This window comes from Trachinotus anak, unplaced genomic scaffold (genome assembly GCF_046630095.1).
Source record: "Trachinotus anak isolate AG129_WGS33_773 ecotype Australia unplaced genomic scaffold, CSIRO_AGI_Tana_v1 ptg000013l, whole genome shotgun sequence".
NCBI classification, from domain to species: Eukaryota; Metazoa; Chordata; class Actinopteri; order Carangiformes; family Carangidae; genus Trachinotus; species Trachinotus anak.
Genome location: NW_027273864.1, coordinates 8,038,147 through 8,059,956, shown reverse-complemented (window position 1 = coordinate 8,059,956; position 21,810 = coordinate 8,038,147). Strand labels below are relative to the sequence as shown.

Sequence of the window (21,810 nt, the reverse complement as noted above, 5' to 3'; positions counted from 1 at the left end):
CACAACTCTGACATGCCAAGCTCACACAGGAGGGTCTAGAGATAGGGCCAGTCAGGCGTAAGAAGCTTGGCTTAGGTCTTAGGATTCATTTAATAAGGGAGCATTTGTGTGAAATACATGATCACAGGCCATGACAAAATAATGAGCTCATAAAATTGCCTTTTATGATTCTCTATAAAGCATTAACTTCCAAATGGGAGTTCCCTGAGTGCACATAAATGTCATATATTATTTCAGCTAATGAATAAATTGGTACAACTCCTTTGTTTAGATGCAATTAATCATGCTGTTACAATTGCTTAGGTTAGACACAGCAAGCATCCAGCCAAAACAAAATTGTGCTCCAAAGCTTTTACCTAGTGTTGTTGCTATTTCACTAAAGCCTTAAAATTATAACTGAGTTTCTTTAGTAGCACAATATTTGTTATGTATATATTAAGAAAAAGTATGAATTGTTTTATTATATTTATATTCATTATATGTTTGTCACTGTATGTAATTACATCACTTAAAATTTAGAAGAAACTTGCTGATGCTCTCTTTTTGTTATTAACTTAAGCTAATCATATAGATTATGTTTCTGATCAAAAATTCGACGATGTAACTAGAATACATTTTTACATGATGCTTATTCATGCCAACTTAAAATTTCCTACATGCTGTTCAGACCATGAAAGTGAGGTGTCATTGCCTGGTTAAGTTGAGGTCTGATAAAGGTGAGACTGTTTTTATGCCACTTCTGAGGAATCCTTGACGTCAGAGTTGCACAACAGAGTGAGAAGTGTGCTAAAAGTGAGATTTGACCGAGTCTACTTATGTTCGTGTGAAAGTGAAAGAGAGGGAGAGAGAGAGTGAGAGAGAGAGGGGCCTTATGATGACTCAGCACAACAGGGTCTGCTGGGCCTGTATGACCTCGTTCATCAAGCTGACACCCAGCAACGTTTCTGCTCCTTTCTGGTGTGATTCACAAGGAGAGCGCGAGAAGGAGAAAAAGATGGCGAGCAAACGAAGGGATGTTAGAGGCAGGGAAGAAGGGAGGGCGAAAGACACAGTGGCATGTGAGGAGAAACAGGACTACGGGCAATGAAGTGAAGAAGAAAGGGAGAGATGTTAGGGGGGAAAAAAACACAAGTGACAAGCAGAAGAGCTGAGTAAATAGATGTGTGAGTGAGATCACAAACTGAGAAGAGCGAGATAGTGAAAGATAAACAGAGGCTAAGTGAAGAGAACAGAGGGACCAGAGTGGCCTCACTACAGTAACAACCAGTAAACACAGCAACAGCACAGACATTAATCCTGCTGAACGCAAGTTTGTTTAAATATCTGTGACATGATTCAGCTATAAAAACGGCAACTTCTCCTTTGTGCCGTCATCTTCTACAGCCTGTCTGAACACATTGCATGGTTTTCATCAAGTTTATTTTTTCACTTGCTTGCTATAGAGCCATGTCACATCCCAAAACCCAGCTCCGGCTCTGCTGTCATCACTAAAACAACAATGGGACTTGTTTCATACAACAAATTTTAAACATCAAAACGCCTTTACTCAATCTAATAAAGGGACGGTCAGTCGAGTTTACAAAACAAAGCCAGTTGACTCATTGCACTCACTCTCATCTTCTGTGGCTGTGAAGGGAGTGATGATGTCATCAGTGTGACCTCAGCTTGGGGTTTTTTAAAAGTATGTAAATCTGATAAAAAAAGGGAATTGACTCCTTTTACACAGCCAGCTGAGTTTGCCTTACTGTTTGAGAGGGGAAACAGAACTGCAGGGAGCATCATCATCTGCAGTTACTGAGCGTGCGCGCGCGCACACACACACACACACACACACACACACACACACACACACAGATTCAAACAGTGAATGTTTCCATTCATTGGATTGGTGCTCCTGTAAGTATCGGAGCCTCTGATTGAGACATTTCGTTTGGTGATTGTGTGTTTTTAAAACTTATTAAGCGCAGCACTGTGCTGGGCAGGTGACAGGTCTGTGTGCTCTGAAAAATGTCACAGCACAGAGGAAAATTAGTGTGTGAGTCATTTGAGCCGGGAGTGAAGGCCGATTGTACCCTTTTACATTGCAGACAAAATAGCAGATGTTAGCGGGTCTTAGTGGGTTTTTTGATCACTGTAAAAGGAGCTTTAAATTTACAAGGGCAAAACACACTATAAAGCTGCAGTATGAGAAATGCAGTAGTATTTATTGATGCACAGAAGAGACTAATTCCACCCTTGTGTTATATCACAGTTATTGTAATTATGGTTTCTTGTGAATAACATTCATTTTGAGTTGTCCCTGCCATGAAGGCTCATGGGGAAGCTCTACCATCCTTTCCACATAATGTAAACACAGCATAAATGTTTTATTTTGACCTGTGCCGTTTGGATTTTGACCAGTTTTTTAGCCATGCTAGTGGTGTGGCTCTGTGTGATGATGGTCACATTAGTCCAGACTGAAATCTCAATAACTATTGGATGGATTGCCATTAAGTCTGCTAGAGTCAACTTTCATGGTAATAACTTTGGTAATGCTCTTGACTTTTCACCAAAATTTTAGTTTGTCCCATACGTTGATTTATGACACCACACTAACACACTAAACCACCTTCTACACATCAGCATAGCATTGTCACCGATGTCATCATGCCGATGTAAGCATTGAGCTGCTAGCATGGTTGTTGGACCATTTGAAAGAAAATACAGTTTTATGGGATCAGAATATAAATATGATAATATGGTAAAAGGGCAGGATGCCCATGTAATTAGGTGCATAATGTCATGACTAAATAAGGTCTGAATGGATATCCATCAAAACAAAACACCACAGAGGCATCTATTGAATTCAAGGCCATGCTATAAATCATGACTGGGTAGATAAATTACACCCTGGGTAGGAACAAAAAGATAATGGATGTGTTTTTGTTCTAACACCCTTGCCTGTGTTTTGTTCCCTGGGCCTAAGTGGGGTTTAGAAGTGACACATCTTCTTAAGAAGCTGATGTAAGCACAAACATGTAGAGACGCTGCTGGGAAACAGAGCAAGTTGAGCTTGTTTGGCAGAGTGAAAAAAATGTTACTTGCAGCTCAGGGTAATGGAGCTTCAAACCACTTTTCAGTTTTTTTTTCTTACCAAAACCTCTCAGAGAGAGGGAGAGAGAGAGAGAGAGCGTACGTAAGTGTGTTGGCTGAAGGAACACCCAGCACCCCTGGCAGGTGGTGGTGTGGCTTGATAAAAGTCTGGGCCCCCTGTGGTACAGGATCTAACAGCACACACTGCCTTGATAAGCACACACACACACACACACACACACACACACACACACACACACAACTGAACCCTCTCACCCCACAGGGTTTTCACAGTATCATCACAGCAGGCTCTGCAGCTGAGTGTTGCTGTGAGCAGAGTGACACTGCAATAACATGTACACAACTGTAAACACAAATAACAGAAGTGGTTGCATTTTGATGTCTGTGACAGGATCGTGGTCTCTTTTTTGACTTTTATTTTTGGTGCTTCATTTGAACAGTCAAAGGACAACTCTGGCCATCTTTAAATACAAATTCTTTATTTTTACTTATTTTTTTGGTATGGCTTCTTTGAAGGGACTGTAAAAGACATTTTTATTGAAAAAAAAAAAAAAAAAAAATACCCTCTAGAGAATTTCTGTTGCAACCAGTCAAGGATCTACAAATGAGCATCTACTGTAGTTCCATGCACCCGGGCAAATCCACTGACATGGTGACAGGACAAAATAAAATGAATACAACACCTGTAGATCTGCAGGTTAAATGACATCAGTGCCACAACTATAGTCATAGTAACAAAAAAAAAAAAAAAAAAAAATAAAGAAGCTATTTTAACTTAGTACCTCTTATAAATACCTACATATAAATATTGTAAATATACTGAAAACATTTTAAAATGCTGTACATGAATGTCCTTTTGAGAGCAACAGTTTATGACAATCTCAGTGAGAAAAGGAAAAAAAAAAAAAAAAAAAATTACACTGGTGTTTCAGCTCAGTGTCAGCTACCTTTCTTGGTCTCCATCGCCCACACACTGCATGTGATTATCTACATCCATCTGAAATGATCAAGACCCAAGTAAGCAAGATTAAATGACTGGCTGCTGAAAACAGCCTGGCCAGTTACAAAGGGCTTTCTGCACTTGGTTCTGTGATGGGGTGAGCGCTTGAAGAATCAAGAGATTCAGAAAAGTTCTTTATTAAGGCCTCTTTAATTAAAAAGAATTAAAAAAAAAAAAAAAAAAAAAAAAAAAAAAGTGTAGTCCTGACATCACGCTCTCAAAACAATGGAGCTCCCAGTCTCATACTGAAACTTTCTGTTTTGTCCTTGAGGTGAAATCTCTCGTCGTCCTCCTGGGTGCCGCTGAACACTGGACAGCACAAGGATGGGACCACAGATATGCTCAGAGGCTGGCTGTATGCTTCCCCAGTCACCACCCGTGCACCCCCATTTCTGGCTGTCTCCCATTGTCCTGAAGCAGCAGCGGCCTTCATGTCCACCCCAGATTCTATGTAGTTGTTAGGAAAGAGGTGTGACATGTCCCAAACAGCTCTCAAAACATCAATATGTACCATGGACACACATAACTTCCACTGATTGAGCCACAAATGATAACATTGATAATAATGGCATATAAACAAAAAATGACAATGACATTAACACAATAATAAAGGACAATTAAAAAAATTACAACAATAATAATAATAATAATAATAATAATAATAATAATAATAAAAAAATGAAGTGGCAGCTTCTGGAAGCCCTTGGAAGCGACCATATACTTTAGGCTGTATCTTCCCAACCTGAACTTGACAGTCCTCAAATCCCCACCCACCCTGTTTACCCTTTAACCAATGAGCAAATGGCTCATCCTGATCGTATAGTGCAATTGTCCCACCCTTTTTCCTGAAAGCACCTGCTGACGACAGCAGGCTCACCCTACAGGGTGTTCATCATCCTCTGCTCAAAGGTCAGCGACCACAACTCCCCTCTCCTCCACCTGCACCACTCCCTCTCTTCCCTGCTTCCTCTCCGGCTCACTGCATACGGTCCGGCTGGATGTGCTGCTGTGGGGCGTAGTGCAGGAAGGCTGGGGCTGGGCCAGCAGCGGAGGGGAGGGTTGGGTGGACGGTGGCTGGGGCAGTGGCGGCGGGGGCCGGCCCAGCCGTGGCTGTGGGGCTGGTGGCGTAGCTGTAGCCCAGGAAGCCGGCGGGGGAGGCGGCATATGGGTACTGCTGCTCAAAGGCAGCCTGGGCGTACTGGGTGTAGGCTGTGCTGTAGTCCAGGTAGGGGCTGGTGCTGACGGAGGTGGAAACCTGAGTGGGCAGCACCAGGCTGGGCTGCACAAAGGCTTGTGGGTAGACATACGGCTGGGTCAACCTGCACATAGACACAAAGACCAAACAGAGGGGGGCGGTTAGACAGAGGGGCTGCAGCAGCAGAGCAGAGAAATCCCAAGGCCTGGCTTCTATTGTTTACATTGCTCCCCGAGGGTGAGTGTGTTAGGAATATAAACTGTCTGTAGGTGTTTTGAACTTCGGGAGTTCTCACACAGATCAACTGTTATTAAAGACTAAATAGACGAGAGGCAGAGGAGGTCAGGAGGGGAAGGTGACTCAACCCTCGGTCTGTGTCAGTTGGTAAAACCTACAAAACCTGTTAGGTAGGGCCTCCTGAGGTAGATGGGAGGGGAGGGTGGGTGTGGGGGGTGGAGAGTGAATGATAGAGTCAGCCGTTACTGGCAGGTTTTCAAGTTCAGGCATCAGCAGAGTGTTTTAACAGCTGCTGCTCTTCACTCACTGAACACACACACAGACACACTGAAACATACACACACAGACACACAAAAGGGAAGTGCATGAAGGCAGTGCAGAAGTCGTAGTCTCCTAGTTCTCACTTGGTGTGTAAATCTCACACAGACTATCACAGGTGATGATGCTTGCTGGGGGAGGTAACGGTGGCGGGGGAGCTCATCGGGGCTGGGTGCCAGGCTCTGGCAGGCCTCATGGGCTGGCACTCTGATGTAGCTGATTAGAGCTGTGGGGTCTGGGGACTGTGCTGTCTCTCCCTCTCTTTCTGTCTCTGCTTTGCCACTTTATCCACAGAGGAAAGGGAAGAGAAAAGCTCTTCAGGAGTCCATTTTTACTCAGGACTACACTTGTAGTATCTCTCCTGAGATATTGTCTAGAAGAGGAGGGGGGGGTAACTTGACATCACCCATGTAAAGGGTGATGCAACTGACTGTTCGAGAGCCTTTACCTTGATACTGGGGGGAGAACATCCACAGACACACACCCCAACAAAGACAAGATAGTCACAACACATGTCACATTGACTCACGCTCTTCAGCTGCATCTCAGTGCTGTTAAAAATCTTCCTTTCATGGACCGTTTTTAAATTTTAGCCTTTTTTGCCCAAAGATTCAGTCCATCAGAAGAGGAGGACCAGTAGTGAGAAGCAGGTATGAAGTCAACACAGCAAAAGATGGTAGCATGCATGGATAGGGATGTCACCACGCTCACTCTCTCTCTCTCTCTCAAACACACACACACACACACACACACAAAATATACCACTCCAGTCCCGTGACCCCCCCCCCCCATCCATCCACCCACCCACCCACACACCAGTTACCACTGCAAACCCCAAACCATGCCATAATAGGGAAAGAGTCACACCACAATCAGCATAACCTCTTCAGTTCATATCACACAAGAGGGAAAAGATAAAAAGGCACTTCAATCCATCACAGCACACCGCACTGCACTCTCAAGCCATTACTGGCACCTTAGAGAGAGGCTGGCTGGGGGAGGGAGGAGGGGGGGCAGGGAGACATTTTCTGTCAAACCCCCTCCAGTGGGCATCTTCTGATCCTCTGCTGGGGCACTGGTCAGCTGGCAGCAGAGAGCAACCACGGCATAAGGATGGCAGTGATTATTGTCAGCAATAACATAAGGGTCCTATTGTGTCACTGAGAAATGGAAACGGAATCTCTCTGTTAGAATGAAAGTTGCATGAAATTAGGAAAAAGTCACACGTGTGATATGACAACCTGCATCAAACTTTAAACATCACGCAGTTACAGATGCTCGCTGGCAATTCAGCGGCCTGAGTGCATAAAACCAGACGACAGCGGCATGTAACGAGTAAGCATAGGCAAATGAAGGCAACCCCCACCCATGAACACAATCTACACTTTGCTCTCGCAGTGCTATTGAGCTGTTTACAAAGAGGCATTCACTCTCACACACAGCTTTCAAAGACGACCATACATTGACGCCATAGGGCACATGTGCTTTCGCTGGCTGTGTATAATGAGCCTGCCTGCTCTGTGGCCGTGGCAGTGTGTCGCCACAGGCAGTTTGCCTTAACCTGGCCTTCAAATCTAGTGACCTTGCATGGGTAGAGAGGAATAGAAAATAATGTAAGTACTGTAACCCTAAAGGGAGTAAAAGTGGGACAAAGCAGTCCTGTATGATATCTTTGGTGTGTGCAGCAAGAGATTTGAACTTTTATCTAAAGAGGAAAAAAAAGATGAGGACCAAGGCAAGTTAGGGACAGTGGCATGCTCCCAGGCCACAGAGATGCCAGAGGCAAAGTGGATTGTGGGACTGTGGTGGGGGGGATGTGGATGACGGCTAGAAGATCACAGGTCAGCTGGTTTTGTGCTGACGGCCTGTCGGTGTGTGTTTGACATGGTGCCACTCTGCAGGCTCAGAAACTGGAGTGACACAATCGCCAGGAAACATTCGATGCCAGTAATTATAAAATTCAGGCTGGAGTATTCATCATTAATCAAGGCCACTTAATGAGCTCATGTGAAAAGCCTGGGCGATACCACATGGAGCAGCTAAATATTTCTACACGATAACGCAAATGACCTTCAGCGCATGACTCACTGCAGCACAAAGTGTGAAAACAGCCGGGGCTGAACTGGGTGGGGGAATCAAACAACACCTTACAGTACTTGTATAAGGACCTGATATTCCTCCCTTCCCTCTTTGTTTAAGAGGATTGTGAATATTCTTTGAAAGCAAGCGGAGAAAAAAAGAAGGTGTTTTGTTTGACACCTGTAGAGGTGCGTTTCCTAGGGAGCACACTGCCTCATTAAGCATTAGTCCCAAAACACACCCCCAGTTACACTCCCCTCCCCCCAATCTCCTCTTAAGACCCACACACCCCACATCTCACAGAGGTGTCAGTTTTCAGCGTCTCCATATGAAGTGCTGGCGGTGGCAGTGCTGTAACGGAAGAAATTTAAGTATAAAACACTGAAAGGGAATTTGAAAAAAAAAAAAGAAAGAAAAGAAAAAGAAAAAAAAAAAAAAAGGACAACTTGACATGTAAAAGAGGCAGAGCTGTCTATGGAGCAGAGGAGGAGATGCATGAGGGGAGATGAATCTGCAAGCACACTGACAACTCCTCCCCTCCCCATCAAAACAGTGTTCCTGGCCTCGGTGACCCCCTCTGGCCCTCACAGTCCACAGCATCTGCTGACCACAGCTATACACGCATACATCTACAGTAGTGAGCCCAAACCCGCTCCAGCACTGCTCAAAATCCTACTCCAGACCACGTCCTCACACCATATGTTGTGAAGAGGTTTGAGTGGGGGGTTGGGGGGTTGGGGCGAAAGAAAAGCCACTTGTACGCCTGGCATCTTAGGGAGGCCTGCGTCTGTCACCCGCCATACAGAGAAATACTCAGAGGCAGGCGGACAGGTGCTCCGTGTGCCTCTGTAGGTCTCTGGGGTGGTGGTCATGGAAGATTAAGGGGGATGTAAAAGGCTGTAATACGAGCCAGCACCTGTCAAACACATGCCTCAAAGCAGCTCTGTGCTCCACGTTTCAAACTCACAGCGTTTTGGGACCATTCATGCTCACTATGGAAGCAGGAGCATGGACACAGGAGGGACTCTCCAGTGTCCCCCTCAAGTCATGGAACATGACGGGACATGTCGGTGATGGACCCCAGATTTATCATTCAGACCCAGTGAGGCTGGGCTGATGTACACCTCTTGTCAGTTCAAGAGTGTCTCTTTTGGTTCACCAACCTCCAAAACCACAAAATATTTCTTATTTTGTCCATGTCCCCGTGGACTGTCCTGGGATTTCCATGGAACTCACATATTTAAGTCATATACTGTGTTAGGCTGCATCTACTGATTACTGTCATTATCTATGAATCTGCGAATTTAATGTTTGCTGGGTTAACTGTGGTGTTTTATAGGAGTAAAGCCTGAAACCAACAAAAAAAAAAAACACACACACTTGAACATTTGAACCTTCATTTTCACAAAACACATTTCATGTAATTATGGAGTTTCCTTTGTTTAAGCAGATATTTGCCAACAAGATTGATCATAAGGTGAGGAGTCAAGATCTGAGCGGCTTACCATGTCCACAAAACTATTTCCTGTCATTGGTTCATCACATTGTTTATAAAATGGCAGAAAACAGTGAAAATGCACATCAGTTTTCCAAGGTCAATTACTGAACAAACCACAAACTCAAAAATGTTCAGATCACACTGATATAGAAAATTAGAAAAACTGAAAAATAATTAATGGTTCAAAGTTGTCATTGTTTTCTGTGCGCTGACAAAGCAATTAATAGACTTTTTTGACTCAGTCAAAGTCGTATCTTAACAAAGAAATGTTGCTTTTTATTAGTTTGTATAGCTGTAAGAACTGTGTGCCTAAACACGTCGACTAAACTGCTTTATAAGGTTGACTTATGTTTCAGTCTTCCACTCAGATCTGAGGCTTTGTGTGTAAAATATGAACGGTGGAGAGCTGAAGCTCGAGGCGTGATATCTGAGAGCTGCAGGGGGTGACGAGAGTCATTACTGCCGTGAAATGCTCATTAGCTGCTCAGCAGACCATGGCTCCTCGACTCTGTCCAGGCTGTTTCTACAACACAGTCACTGCTAGGAAGCCTTCTCAGTAACAGAGTCCACTCAGGCAGGTACACGAGTCAAAGGGCTTCTGACAGAAGTTTACAAGGGAGTCACACATTCACCTCTGGAATGCTCTTCTATTATCACAGATATGTGAATCATCTCCCGGCCCCACAGAACTCAAATATGCTAACAGACCACTTGTGGAATTGCATGTGGTCATAGAAACTGACATGTACTTTCCAGAGGCCCTGTTTGTCAAAGAAATAGTAGCCCAGTGGCGATCCATGGAGCGTAACACAAGAGAACACAACAAGCGCCCACTCCCGCTCACTTACCCATACTGCCTCTGGATGAGTGCTGGGTGAATGGGCTGCACTCCGATGGATAAGCCTGGAAGATAGGAGGCCGGCTGTCAGACACACATTTGCATTTACGGAGGAGGACCAGAGAACAATACACAGAGGGCATAGAGAGACACAGGCAGAGTCCGGTTCAAACCTACCCAGAATGCAACAGCAGTTTCAAATGTGCAGTAAACAACAGTAAAAACAAGTAACTGGGACACTGAATGTTATTTGATATGTAAAATATACAATCTGCTGCATATTGACTACATGGATTGCCTTACTGAAGGCAACGATGAGCTACTACTGCCGGGAAGTCACACTAGATGTGAGTCAAACTGTCTTTTCTCCCTAAGGCGATACAAGCAGAAGTTTGAAGAGAGCTTAAACAGGTGATTTGTTTGTATGCTTGGGCAGGCTGAGACAGTCTCCTGACGGTGCTGTGATGGGTTCTAACCACCAGTGGTTGAGTCACATGATGGAGGCAGCATGGTTTTATCAATGATTTAACACCTCACCTGTCTGTATGCTGCGAGGCTTGGCACCCAGGTAAGCCAGGTTGACATTGGCCTTCCTGCCGTCGATGATGGGATTGGGATCCTTGCAGGCTCTCTCGGCTGCTCCTCGGTCTGTCATTGTCACCTGGCGACAGAGGCAGACAGAGTCACAACAAGGTCTCACAAGACAATTAAAAAAACAAAAAAAAAACAAAAACAAAAGAAAAATATGATCATCTCATATTACAAAGCAGACAGTAGCATGGCATCCCCCCCGCAGCTGGACACACAAACCATTGAGGTAAAACAAAAACACAGAAATCAGGATTCAGTCAGTTGGTGTTGTCATAAAATTCCCCCCACAGAATTTCCACAGTTAAGATTCTGTTTTTCTGAAGAAGAAAAGAAACTACAGACAAAGCACAATGATGAGCTTTGAAAACTGCCCACAGCAGCAGCAGCCAGCCACTTGACTGCCACTCAGCCATGGGCAGAGCTGCTGAAATATGGATCTGGGAAGAGCAACAAGGAGCTTATCCAATTAGGGACAAAATATTAAGGAGATTGGTATTAGTCTACCCCTCCTCTCTCCCTCCTGGCATTAGACAAGTCCTTCTGTTTTGATTGCCATGTTCTGCCAACTCAGAGGGTTCGGTCACCTCAGTGTGTGGACTGAGCAGTGAATGTAGGCCATGGCTTGCATTGTTAAAGAGGACGTTTTTAAACAGCAGTAGGCTCCTTCATAGTGGAAGGATCCGGAACAAAGCCCACTCCAGGGCCTGTGTTGTGAACACACAGGAAGGAACGAGGCTGTGTTTACACTGTGAAGAGACTTGCTGTGGGGGGGGGGGTTCTACTAATCCACCTCTGAAGTGTGTTCATGAGAGAAAAAAAAAGGTGCGCTCAGCTTTGGGGCGCCTCCCTCCCCTCCTGCTGCCAGCTTCCTATCCAACTGGAACGCTCAGAATCAGAATTAGCAGGTTGCCCCACGCTGCACAAAAAGCGTCGATGGTAAGTACGGATGTCTTGTGCTGGGAAGCACCCGCATCGCCCTGAGCCTGCTGAACCTGAAACACCAGCTCTGTGCGCGACCGTTTGATACCAGCTAGACTCACAGGACAGCTTCCCTCTGGGTTCCAGGGCTGATGAGTAAACATCAAGAGCAATTGTCTTACAATTCTGCCTTCAGAAGTAAACATGCAGACATAACAGTTTTCCATTCCTTCTTTGGCCTGACAGAACATTAGTGCTGATGTGCCTTTCCAAGGTTCTCGTAAATATTTGCATTTCTTGTGCTGCTTCTGTTCTATGTGTCAAAGAGAGAATGGTCGTCTTTATCTGCCTGGAACAGGATAAGTCACCTATTAGTGCAGATTTAAATGAGACTCTTGGGTTTTTGGATATTTTCAAAGGGCGAATGATCAAGTTGTGATTAATGCACATAAAAATGTCCTCTCTCTACCCCAAACGCTGAGATCACACGGCAGTTTACAAGCTGCTTTTTTTTTTTAAGTTTATCACATTGCCTGTGGTGACTTGGTCTGTCAACAGACTTTAACAAATTCAGATCAAAGAGAAACTTAACACGAATTTGCAGAATAGGAGCGAGCCCATTTGTTGATTTTGGAATTACTCTCTCAGCAGTCAAGATTTGATATAAATCATGTGCTACAGCCAAGTGCTCCAGTCCGTGACAATGGAGGGCAGAGTGTGCAAGGTCAGCCTCCCCACTGCTCCAAAATAACCATATAAAGCAAGCAAGATGTGCATGCTCTCTCTCTCTCTCTCTCTCTCTCTCTCACACACTCACACAGCAATAAGTCTGGGCTATTCAGGGGTGACTGAGGGGGGACTTCATTGGGAGGTTTAAGGGGGTATGGGGGGGTGGACATCAGACATATGTTGAAATATAATCTTCTTAGTTACCCATCAACTTGTGTGATCCCTCATCCTCATTAGGCTAAAATAACAGCCAGTCAGGGGAAAAACAGGGATGCTTGGGGGGGGGGGGGTCCTTTGACATGTATCTCAGTGATTACATGCATTTGTGAGTATTTATAATAAGTCTCATACATACACACGTACGTGAGAGAGGGGGGGACATAAGGGAGACATTGGCACATAAAAGACGGATCACTTTACTTTAATGACAGACGTCAGGAACTCGGCCGTACGGCGGCATTTCAGGAAACAGCTCATTGGTGATGTGGTTTACTGGTGTTAAAAGTTGTGAATGAGAGCAGCGTGTGTGTCCTCTGGTGCAGGGCTGACTTGTTTGTACTTACAAAGCCGTATCCTCTGGATTTCCCGGTCTGTCTGTCCGTTATCACCACAGCCTCGTCAATGTCCCCAAAAGCCTCGAAGTATTTTCTCAGAGAGGCATCGTTCGTGTGGTACGGCAGCCCGCCGACGAAGATCTTGGTGAAGGTAGTGTCTTTCTGAAGCGGTGTGGGATGCATGACTTCCAGGGCTCCGTTCATGAACTGATGCAGAAGCATTGGTCAGCCGGAGAGAGAGGACCGGGGCACAACTAACAGTCAACTGAGCGCTTAGCAGCGTCCGGCATCGGTGAAACAACTCGGTACAAACAGGACGTCTCCTCTCGGGTCTCACCGCCGCAGCAACCTGAGGACATCCGGGGCTCACTGTGCGCTGGCTGCCGGTCGGGTCCAAACCTGCTGCTCCTCAGACGGTGGGAGCGACTGTGCTGGGTGGCTTTATACGCCGCGACCGAGGCCGCGCCCACAAACAACTCTTGGCCAATCAGCGCGGCCGCTGAGTGCCAACTTTAGTAGCGGCGTCTCCCATTGGCTCGCCTTCCCCCCGGCGCTGTGCTGCACCTGCTTTTGTCCTTTACAACACAAAGAAGCAGCCGTCCTGGACGGCAGAAAGCCACATGGTGCATTGTAACGCTAATGGGGAAGCAACTGTCTCGGCCTCTGGTCTAATTCAGCTTCCCGAGCTTTAATAAGCGGCAGTCCAAGTTTGCTTTTGTTACCTTCACTTCACTTCCTCACCATGACACGGCACATACAGCCTGAGCAGCGAGGGACTAAGTTTTACCATACAGGACAGCAGAAACCGGGCCCCTTCAACGAAATACACTATAAACTCTTATTAGTTGTTACTTTACTTCATGTTTCATTTATTTTCATTGAGTCATTTAGCAGACGCTTTTATCCAAAGCGACTTACAGACTTTATGTTCCCTGTAGTCTTTCTTAATTCTTCCTAATATGCTCTCACAAACATGTTCTATTATTGTCTGGAATAATGTGTTACTTTATACCACGTACAGTAAAACCACTACTACCACATAAAGCCTCTTTATGTGTTTAAACTCCTTTTTGAGGAGGCAATCCTACTTGACAAGGTTAAGAAAAAAAACAGGCCTCTTCTTCTTACCCTGTCACACAAGCACAGGACTGCACATACTGCAAAAACAATGACAGTAAATGTAACCTGTGTGCAGAGAGCTTGGATCCACTGTCATGGTTATGTTTACTACATGTTTGGCTACTCACAATCACTGATAACCTCAGTGCAGGAAAGGGCAGATCCGAGAGTCCAAGGGTTCAGAGCAACAGGTCAAATCCACCAGCGAAAGCTTTGCAACTGCTTAACTGTTCAGATACATATTCCCCTGTTGCTTATAGGAGCCAGTGAGTCAACCTCTTTTTAATAATCATGAGTGCAGACACCCTGGAGGACTTTCTTTTCAGTTATTTAAAAAAAACTTGGTGCAGCCTAATGTAACAGCAGAGGAGACGGCGGTCTAGAGGAGTGGTACCAGTGTCACCCCATGAAAGTTGAGAGGAGCCGGTGAATTGTGGCAGCTGCTTACCTTCCCGCCCTCGGTGCCTTGCAGTTTCACTGCTAAGTACCAAGGGTCAGGCTAACAGTGAGGTGATACTCTAATGACCTCAATAAAAAGGCATTTAATTCACACCTTCTCCTCTATGAACTGGTTCACTTTTCACACATGGCCTTTGTAGCTGCCCATGCTACCTCATTCATATCCTCTTGATAAATCCCCCCCATTTCCAGCTGTGTATCCCTGTCAAAAGAAGTTAACCTGGGTGAAGAACCCCATTGTCCTGCTTTGATCTCATTTGTCCTGTTTAGCCCTCAGACCACAGTTCCTGGTCTTATCTACAGGTAACCGAAGGGCAGAATGCTCACCCTGCTGGTTAACTTGGATTAAAACAAGCAGACAGGAGGGGTCATTGTGACAGATGCTGTTCAAAGTTTATCATTTTGATTTTGTGATGATTCCAATGTCAGAGACCCACATGATGGAGAGATTTACAGCTGAAATATGAGAAAGTGGTCATGGTTTTGCATGCACAGTACAGTTCTGTAAACCCCCAACAAACATTTTTACAGCAAACATAGGTTGCTTTAACCTACTTACTCCCTCAAATTGGAATAAACATATTCAATCTAAGAGTATGCACTTTGTTATTTATTTTACATCCCAGTTTCTTTAATGGAGCTAAACCACGGAGTAACAGCAAATCAAAAGAGAATGAAAAGTCTTTGGAAAGCTGTAAAAAAAATATGAGGAGCTGGACACATTTGAAAAAATCAAAACATCAAGATGAATGACAAATAAACCCCCCCCTTCTATGACGACCTCTAAGACCAATTGTCACACAGCTGTCATCAACGCCAGGTTGGGTAGGCCCCTCTGATTGGTCCGTGCACAGTACACACAGCACCATGGCATTGGTCCAGTTGTTTGTCGAAAGGAAGGAGTCTGTCTCGAGCGTATACACACACTAAAGCAGCAGGTCTTCCGCATTTCCTCACACGAGATGCGACTTGGCACGACGAATCTAAAGACAGGAGGGAGCAGTCAGTCACCAAGAACATTTTTCTTCGTTTTTTCTTTGTTGTTTATTTCTGAAAGAGTGTTCTCAGTGTGTCGCTTTTTGCACAGAATAAAACAGCAGAAAATCACTCAGCAGCAGACAAAAATAAATCCTTACAAATGACATTTGAGTCATTGTAAATTATTGCTTGCATGTATTCAGTATTCCCTCAATCTTTACACTGTTATCTCTACAACTTAATAAATAAGTCCAAAAATAGCTTTTTATGTTACTACTTATAAGCTAAATACTGCAAAAAAGCCAGCAGGCTTCATCTCCCAAAAATCCTGACTGTACAGGTGCAAAGGCAGCTTGTATACACTATTACAGCAGAAAACACACACGCCTTCAATATGACTTCACTGCACCAATCCTATACAAAATGGCTACTTGTAGCAGCACTTTGCATTTTTGAGATCTGAATTATGCCAATATCCTCACTGCCCAAATCCATGCATGCGAAGTGGTGCCTTGAAAGGGCCCAGAGCGGGTCACAAGGGCAGAGGAAGTGGGGCAGCCCTGCCCGGCCCGGCCACCATGACCTCCAGGTTTACAGACAGTGGCTGCCCTTCTCTCACCATTTCTTGTTTCGAGGCTTCAGCTCCTCGGCAGCATTCCTCAGGAAGATGTAGTTCTTTTTCTGGGGGTTGTAGTACTCATGGCCCTGAGGGATTCAGCATGGCAGTCAGTGACTACAGAACAGGAATACTTTGGAGCACAATTTTGAGTAGAAACCAGACTGAAAAGGCAAACCTTGTAAACTACAACAGTACAATACAAACACCAGTTCACAACTTTTGTAAAGATTTTACACTCCCTACCTTCGACCAGTCGTAACTGGAAGCATATGCAAAGATGTTGCCGTTGTGGTTGAAGCAGCAAGCCGTAATGGGCTGGTCGAGCTGCTCAGACGTCTTCAACTTGGTGCGGGCATCTTTGTCCCAGAAGCTGAAGCGTCCGTCTGAGCCCACAGTAGCCAGTGTGCCATGGACAGGGTGGAAGGAGATAGCATTCACCTGATGGGAAATGGAAGTTAGCAGTTGAGACATGTGGAAACATTACAGCTAGACCGGTTCACGTATCACAGTGACTATGTTATAATCAATGAATCTGTGACACAATAAACAAGGGTTCTCCAGTGCAATGATGTCAACCAAGCTGTTTTGAAAATTATAAATCCAACAGAAATCCAACAGTGAATTATGCTATTATTTAAAGGGGCATTTATGTTAAAATGGGTATATGTAAAAATGCACGACATTAATTAATATTAATGTTATTAATGTTCACATTAATGCTGACTTCAGAAACTGAATGCTGTACTAAATAAAACACTATTGACAGAACTTTTTCACTGCAGATATGACACATCGTCGCAGGTAAACAACAGGTAAAATTAGTTCATTTACTTTTAGTTGTAGTTATGCAAGTTCAAAGGCATCCGGCTTTAATGTTATTAGTCCTACCTGAGTTTTTCCTGCTATGACAAGGAGAATGTCTGCTGTGAAAAAGTTTATTTTTAACAAGCTGCATCAAAACTATTGAAACAAACAGCACAAGAACAAAAGATATGTTTCTTTCACAATGTCAACACTGTATCAGAAAGTCGACTTACAGCATAGATGTCCTGCGGAGTGGTTGTGTTGGTTCCATTGGACCTGTGGCACTTGAAGGTGAAGTTGTCTTTGGCTCTAAGCGACATCAGCAAACACACTTGTCATCTTTTGCCTCAGGCTTTAAACAGTAAGGGCGCTGTCTTTTTAACTGTGTAGTAATAGTAATAAAGTATGTTTGCTCTTCAATGAATTAAATAAAAAAAACCAGTAGTGACTGAAAAGCAAGACTTTAAAAACTCACTTGTAAGAAACTGATTGTTTTAAGACACTCACGGGTTTGGAGGGTTGATATAGTGGATGGCCACTCGGCCCTCAATACTTCCCAGTGCAAAGCCTGTGGGCTTGTTCTGCTTGTCCTTGAATATGGCAACACAGCGGTGCTGCCGAGACCAGGTCAGAGAAGTACATCAGATCAAAAAGCCACTCAATGGGTGAAAAATGAAATATGCTTCATACCAAATGTCAAAGAAAATTCATCTGGTTGTACGTTAGAAGTACACGCTGCACAGAGAGAGACAATGAAAAGATAATAGTAAATGGCATGTTGTATTCACCTGATGTTTGAGAGGAGAGTCTATCCTGCGAAATTCAGAGGGCTGGTTCTCCAACTGGTACACAATCAGGCCCCTCTCAGCTGTGGCAACCACCGCCATGGGGTAAACCTACATGTCAGGTTAAAAAAAAAAAAGAAGAACAGCTTAATTCATCAGCCGATCAGAAAGAATTAAAATACATGTCATACCCCTTTAAAAAAACACTTACAACATCTGCACAGTAGCATCTCTCTGGCATCTGCAGAGACATCATGGGATTGGGAGAGCGGGTGTCCCAGAACTGAAGAGAAAAACAGAAAAGCTCTCATTTTTCACAGTGCCACATTAAGCACTGCAAAGTCTTACATGCCACTCACTAAGTAATTGCTTATGTCAAGTTATATGTCAGCAGTGTTCCTATACCCTCTTCAACTTCAAATTCAAGGACTTTACAAGGACTTTCCAGGCCCAATTTCCTCAAATTCAATGACCCAACAGAGCATAGTTTGAGACACAGATCAAGGTTAATGACTGAGAACACGACACTAAGAACTTTTATAATGAGGAGGACTAGCAGGCTTTACAGAAGCTCACACACAACAATTGAAAAGAGAGAAAGACTATAATGTTGTGAAAAATACAACAACAAAAAAACATTTGTGCAGTGATGGCAGACTATGTGGTTCTAATGCAAAACAGCAAAACAATATATTGTGTAAACTGAGGAAGGGATGGACTTATTTACAAGTTGAGGAGCTGAGAGACAGCAGGAGACAGCTTTATATGCTGTTTATGACTCCTATCTACAAATGTTACATCAGATGAACTACAATGTCTGTTTATATATATATATATATATATACATACATTCAAGCAGTTTCAATGACTTGTCAATTTCTGTCTATTTTCAAAAATGTGAAAAAAATTGGTTTTTTTTTTTTCTTTCAATTCGCAAACTTTAAGGGATGTCTAAGACCTGTGGGAACTGTGACTCAGTGTCTGCACAAGCACATCAGGAACAAAGACTAACTCAGTGCAGACTGAGGGAGTGCTGATGAACTTGTTGAGCAGGCTAAATGTAGGTCCGCACCTGCCCATTACTATTCTTGTATCTAAACACCTTTCTCAATAGCTCGTGATTCTAAATATTAAAAACTGACTAGGCTAAGACTGTTATGGAAAAGCTGTAATGATTATAACCGGTTAAAATGTGTTGTACCTTCAGTGTTTTGTCCCAGCTGCCAGTCATGATACAGCTGTAGTTGGGGGCTTTTATCCAGTGGATTGCTTTTATCGGGCCATCGTGCTGAGAAGAGAAATGGTGAGAGGGTTTAGCTCATTCTACTTTGCTTTGTATGACCACATAGTTGATTTGGCGGCTCTCGTCCAACCTGTGCAATCTGCATTGCTTGATTGCTGTTCAGATCCCACATCTTGGCTGTCTTGTCACAGGAAGCAGTGAACACTTTACTCCCATCCTGGTTAAAGAGAACAGCAAGCACATCATACATTATTCTATGACCCAGCAGATGCTGTGTACTGCAAGGATGAAACTACTCTGCATGATGAGACTTACATCACTCCAGCATGCATCCAGCACTGGACCTGTGTGCATCTGCTGGGCTTTGGGGACAGTCTGTCCATTGTCTTGAACCTCCCAGCACCTGACCTGGGTGTCAGATAATACAACAGACTTACACTGTGTAAACTTATCCTGTGCAGAGGTTGTCCTTTGTGGAAGACAAGGCATCCTCCAGCCTTTCAACTTAACTCAAATCCCATTTTAAAATTATTATATATTATGTTTCATTAAACTCATAGAATTTGACTGTAGACAATTGCATGACTGAATAAGTAACTCACATCGTTGGCCCAGGACCCTCCAATAAGGAAGTTCCCTGGCATGGTGGGTGGACTGAAAGCCAGACAACTGATGCTGTCATCTGGAGGTGAAGTTACTTCAACATCCTGTGGGACAAGTCAGGAACATAAACATAAAAGGAGAAAATTAGAGCTGTCAGGTAAAAGGGTGAAGTATAGTATATAGTTTTCTCCCGTACTCCTCTGCCTTACCTTCATGGGATTATGGCTGTCTGTTGTTGTGCTTCCAAAGACTCCGGTCCCTCCTGTTCCAAATCCGGAGCTTGTCCCAAATAAGCTCATCGTGCAATAACGTTATTCCTAATGTACACCTGAGAGGCAGGACAGAGGCACGGTGAGATTCAATAAAAGCAGACCGCATCGACTGTCGTTTCTGAATCCATCAACATCATCAGGAGCCAACGTTTTCATATGTAACGTAGAGCAGCTGATAAAAACAAACCGGAGGTAGCGTTGACTCAAACACTGTAGGTGTGTAACGCTAGGTAGCTAACTACATTACTTTTGCTGCATTATGCTTTATCGTGGCACTCAGATAATTAATCGATCACTAACGATACAGGTTAGATATCACAGGTTAACCCGAGTAACGTGGACCAAAACATTTGACACCTGACAGGACGTGGCTGGACAGCTAACGTTAGCGGTAACTCCGTCAATAGCGCTGCTAGCTTCTAGGTACCAGCGGTTAGCTAGCGTTGTAACGTACGTATGTAAGGGCAGTTTAACCGGTTACTATATCAGAAATACATCTAAGTTCACGTACTTCTAATTGAATCGTTATGCGAGTCAGAAAATTAGGATAATTCAACGCTAGCTAACGTTAGCTTAGGCAGACTCTTAGACCATCAATCGTGGTAACTTTGCAGTAAAGCAACATTTTCGGACACTACATCTAAATACCACAGCCTCTGAAACACGGCCTCATAACAACATGAATAAACATACCCCAGATTTCTTTTTGGCTGTGACTGTAGCTAAAACGGTAACGCCGAAAACGCCAAAATAATTTGCGCAGCAAAAATGTGGCGCTTGTTTCTCTCTGCGTCGCAGTTTAGTGACGTAGCAGCCCCGGCGAAAGCCCACGATTTCACGAGGTAACGCTTGGAGGCAGTGCATGACAAAAAGTCACTTTACTGTTCGGTGGAAAGCAGCCCGGGACGGTGTGAAGCTGCATTTAGGGTATGCGTAGTTTCTCATCTGTTGGCAGCGTATCCCAGCAGGCCCCCACGGAGAGAAAAATGTGGGTTATCATGGGTCTCAATCATCCCTACATATGGAGGCTACCTTATCTGTCTCCCACCTCAGCACCTCACTAGTGGAGTGCATATGCAGTTCAGAGTGTTTTTTATTTTACAGCTGCATTTGGTTGAGAAAGATGGAGGAGTATAAAGCAGCATTAATTGCAAGACCTCAAAATCGTACTTAATTTTTCATGTCATGTCATCATGTCAATTTTCAAGTACAGGTTTAGCAAGGCGGTGAGAGAAGCTAAACGACTGTACTCTGAGAAACTTCAGCTCCAGTTCTCAGCCAATGACTCTGCTTCTGTCTGGAAAGGGCTCAGACAGATCACTAACTACAAACCTAAACCCCCCCACTCCATTAATGACTTCCGTCTGGCCAACGATCTGAATGAGTTCTACTGCCGCTTTGAAAGACAGTGGGACAAGCCTGACACTAACCTCCACATCAGAGCCACATCAGAACCCCCCTCCTCCCCTACCAAAGGAACATCTCTCTCTATCCTGGAGAGAGATGTCAACAGGCTTTTTAAGAAGCAGAACCCCCGCAAAGCAGCCGGTCCTGACTCTGTCTCTCCATCATCCCTGAAGCACTGTGCTGATCAGTTGTCTCCAGTGTTCACGGACATCTTCAACACCTCACTGGAGACCTGCCACGTGCCAGCCTGCTTCAAATCCTCCACCATCATCCCTGTCCCCAAAAAACCAAGGCCCACAGGACTAAATGACTATAGACCCATTGCCCTGACCTCTGTGGTCATGAAATCATTTGAGCGTCTTGTCCTGTCCCACCTCAAATCCATCACTGACCCACTCCTGGACCCCCTGCAGTTCGCCTACAGAGCCAACAGGTCTGTAGACGACGCCGTCAACATGGCTCTCCACTTCA

General features: G+C 44.4%; 2 protein-coding genes across 5 annotated transcripts; both read right to left on the bottom strand.

Annotated features, from left to right (window-relative positions):
• Positions 1-3,486: 3,486 nt before the first annotated feature.
• Positions 3,487-13,491, bottom strand: LOC139630544 (RNA-binding protein 38-like). Of its 3 annotated transcripts, none has more exons than XM_071494106.1 (6): positions 13,060-13,491; positions 10,796-10,919; positions 10,269-10,323; positions 6,888-6,907; positions 6,820-6,856; positions 3,487-5,412 (listed from the first exon to the last, which is right to left on the bottom strand). In XM_071494106.1, the coding sequence occupies exons 1-6, from the start codon at positions 13,270-13,272 to the stop codon at positions 5,070-5,072; spliced, it is 792 nt and encodes a 263-aa protein (XP_071350207.1). In that variant the 5' UTR covers positions 13,273-13,491; the 3' UTR covers positions 3,487-5,069. The 3 variants fall into 3 exon arrangements, with proteins under 3 accessions (XP_071350207.1, XP_071350206.1, XP_071350204.1); XM_071494105.1 differs by adding an exon at positions 8,224-8,273 and having other exon boundaries at positions 6,820-6,992; positions 13,060-13,199; XM_071494103.1 differs by lacking the exons at positions 6,820-6,856; positions 6,888-6,907 and having other exon boundaries at positions 13,060-13,487.
• Positions 13,492-14,996: 1,505 nt separating this feature from the next.
• rae1 (ribonucleic acid export 1) lies at positions 14,997-20,778 on the bottom strand. Of its 2 annotated transcripts, XM_071494102.1 has the most exons (13): positions 20,626-20,778; positions 19,870-19,988; positions 19,660-19,764; positions 19,373-19,465; positions 19,188-19,274; positions 19,016-19,102; positions 18,026-18,097; positions 17,818-17,925; positions 17,537-17,643; positions 17,263-17,338; positions 16,469-16,663; positions 16,226-16,311; positions 14,997-15,611 (listed from the first exon to the last, which is right to left on the bottom strand). In XM_071494102.1, coding segments are annotated over exons 2-13 (1,107 nt in total). In that variant the 5' UTR covers positions 19,960-19,988; positions 20,626-20,778; the 3' UTR covers positions 14,997-15,610. The 2 variants fall into 2 exon arrangements, with proteins under 2 accessions (XP_071350203.1, XP_071350202.1); XM_071494101.1 differs by lacking the exon at positions 14,997-15,611 and having other exon boundaries at positions 16,222-16,311.
• Positions 20,779-21,810: the final 1,032 nt, after the last annotated feature.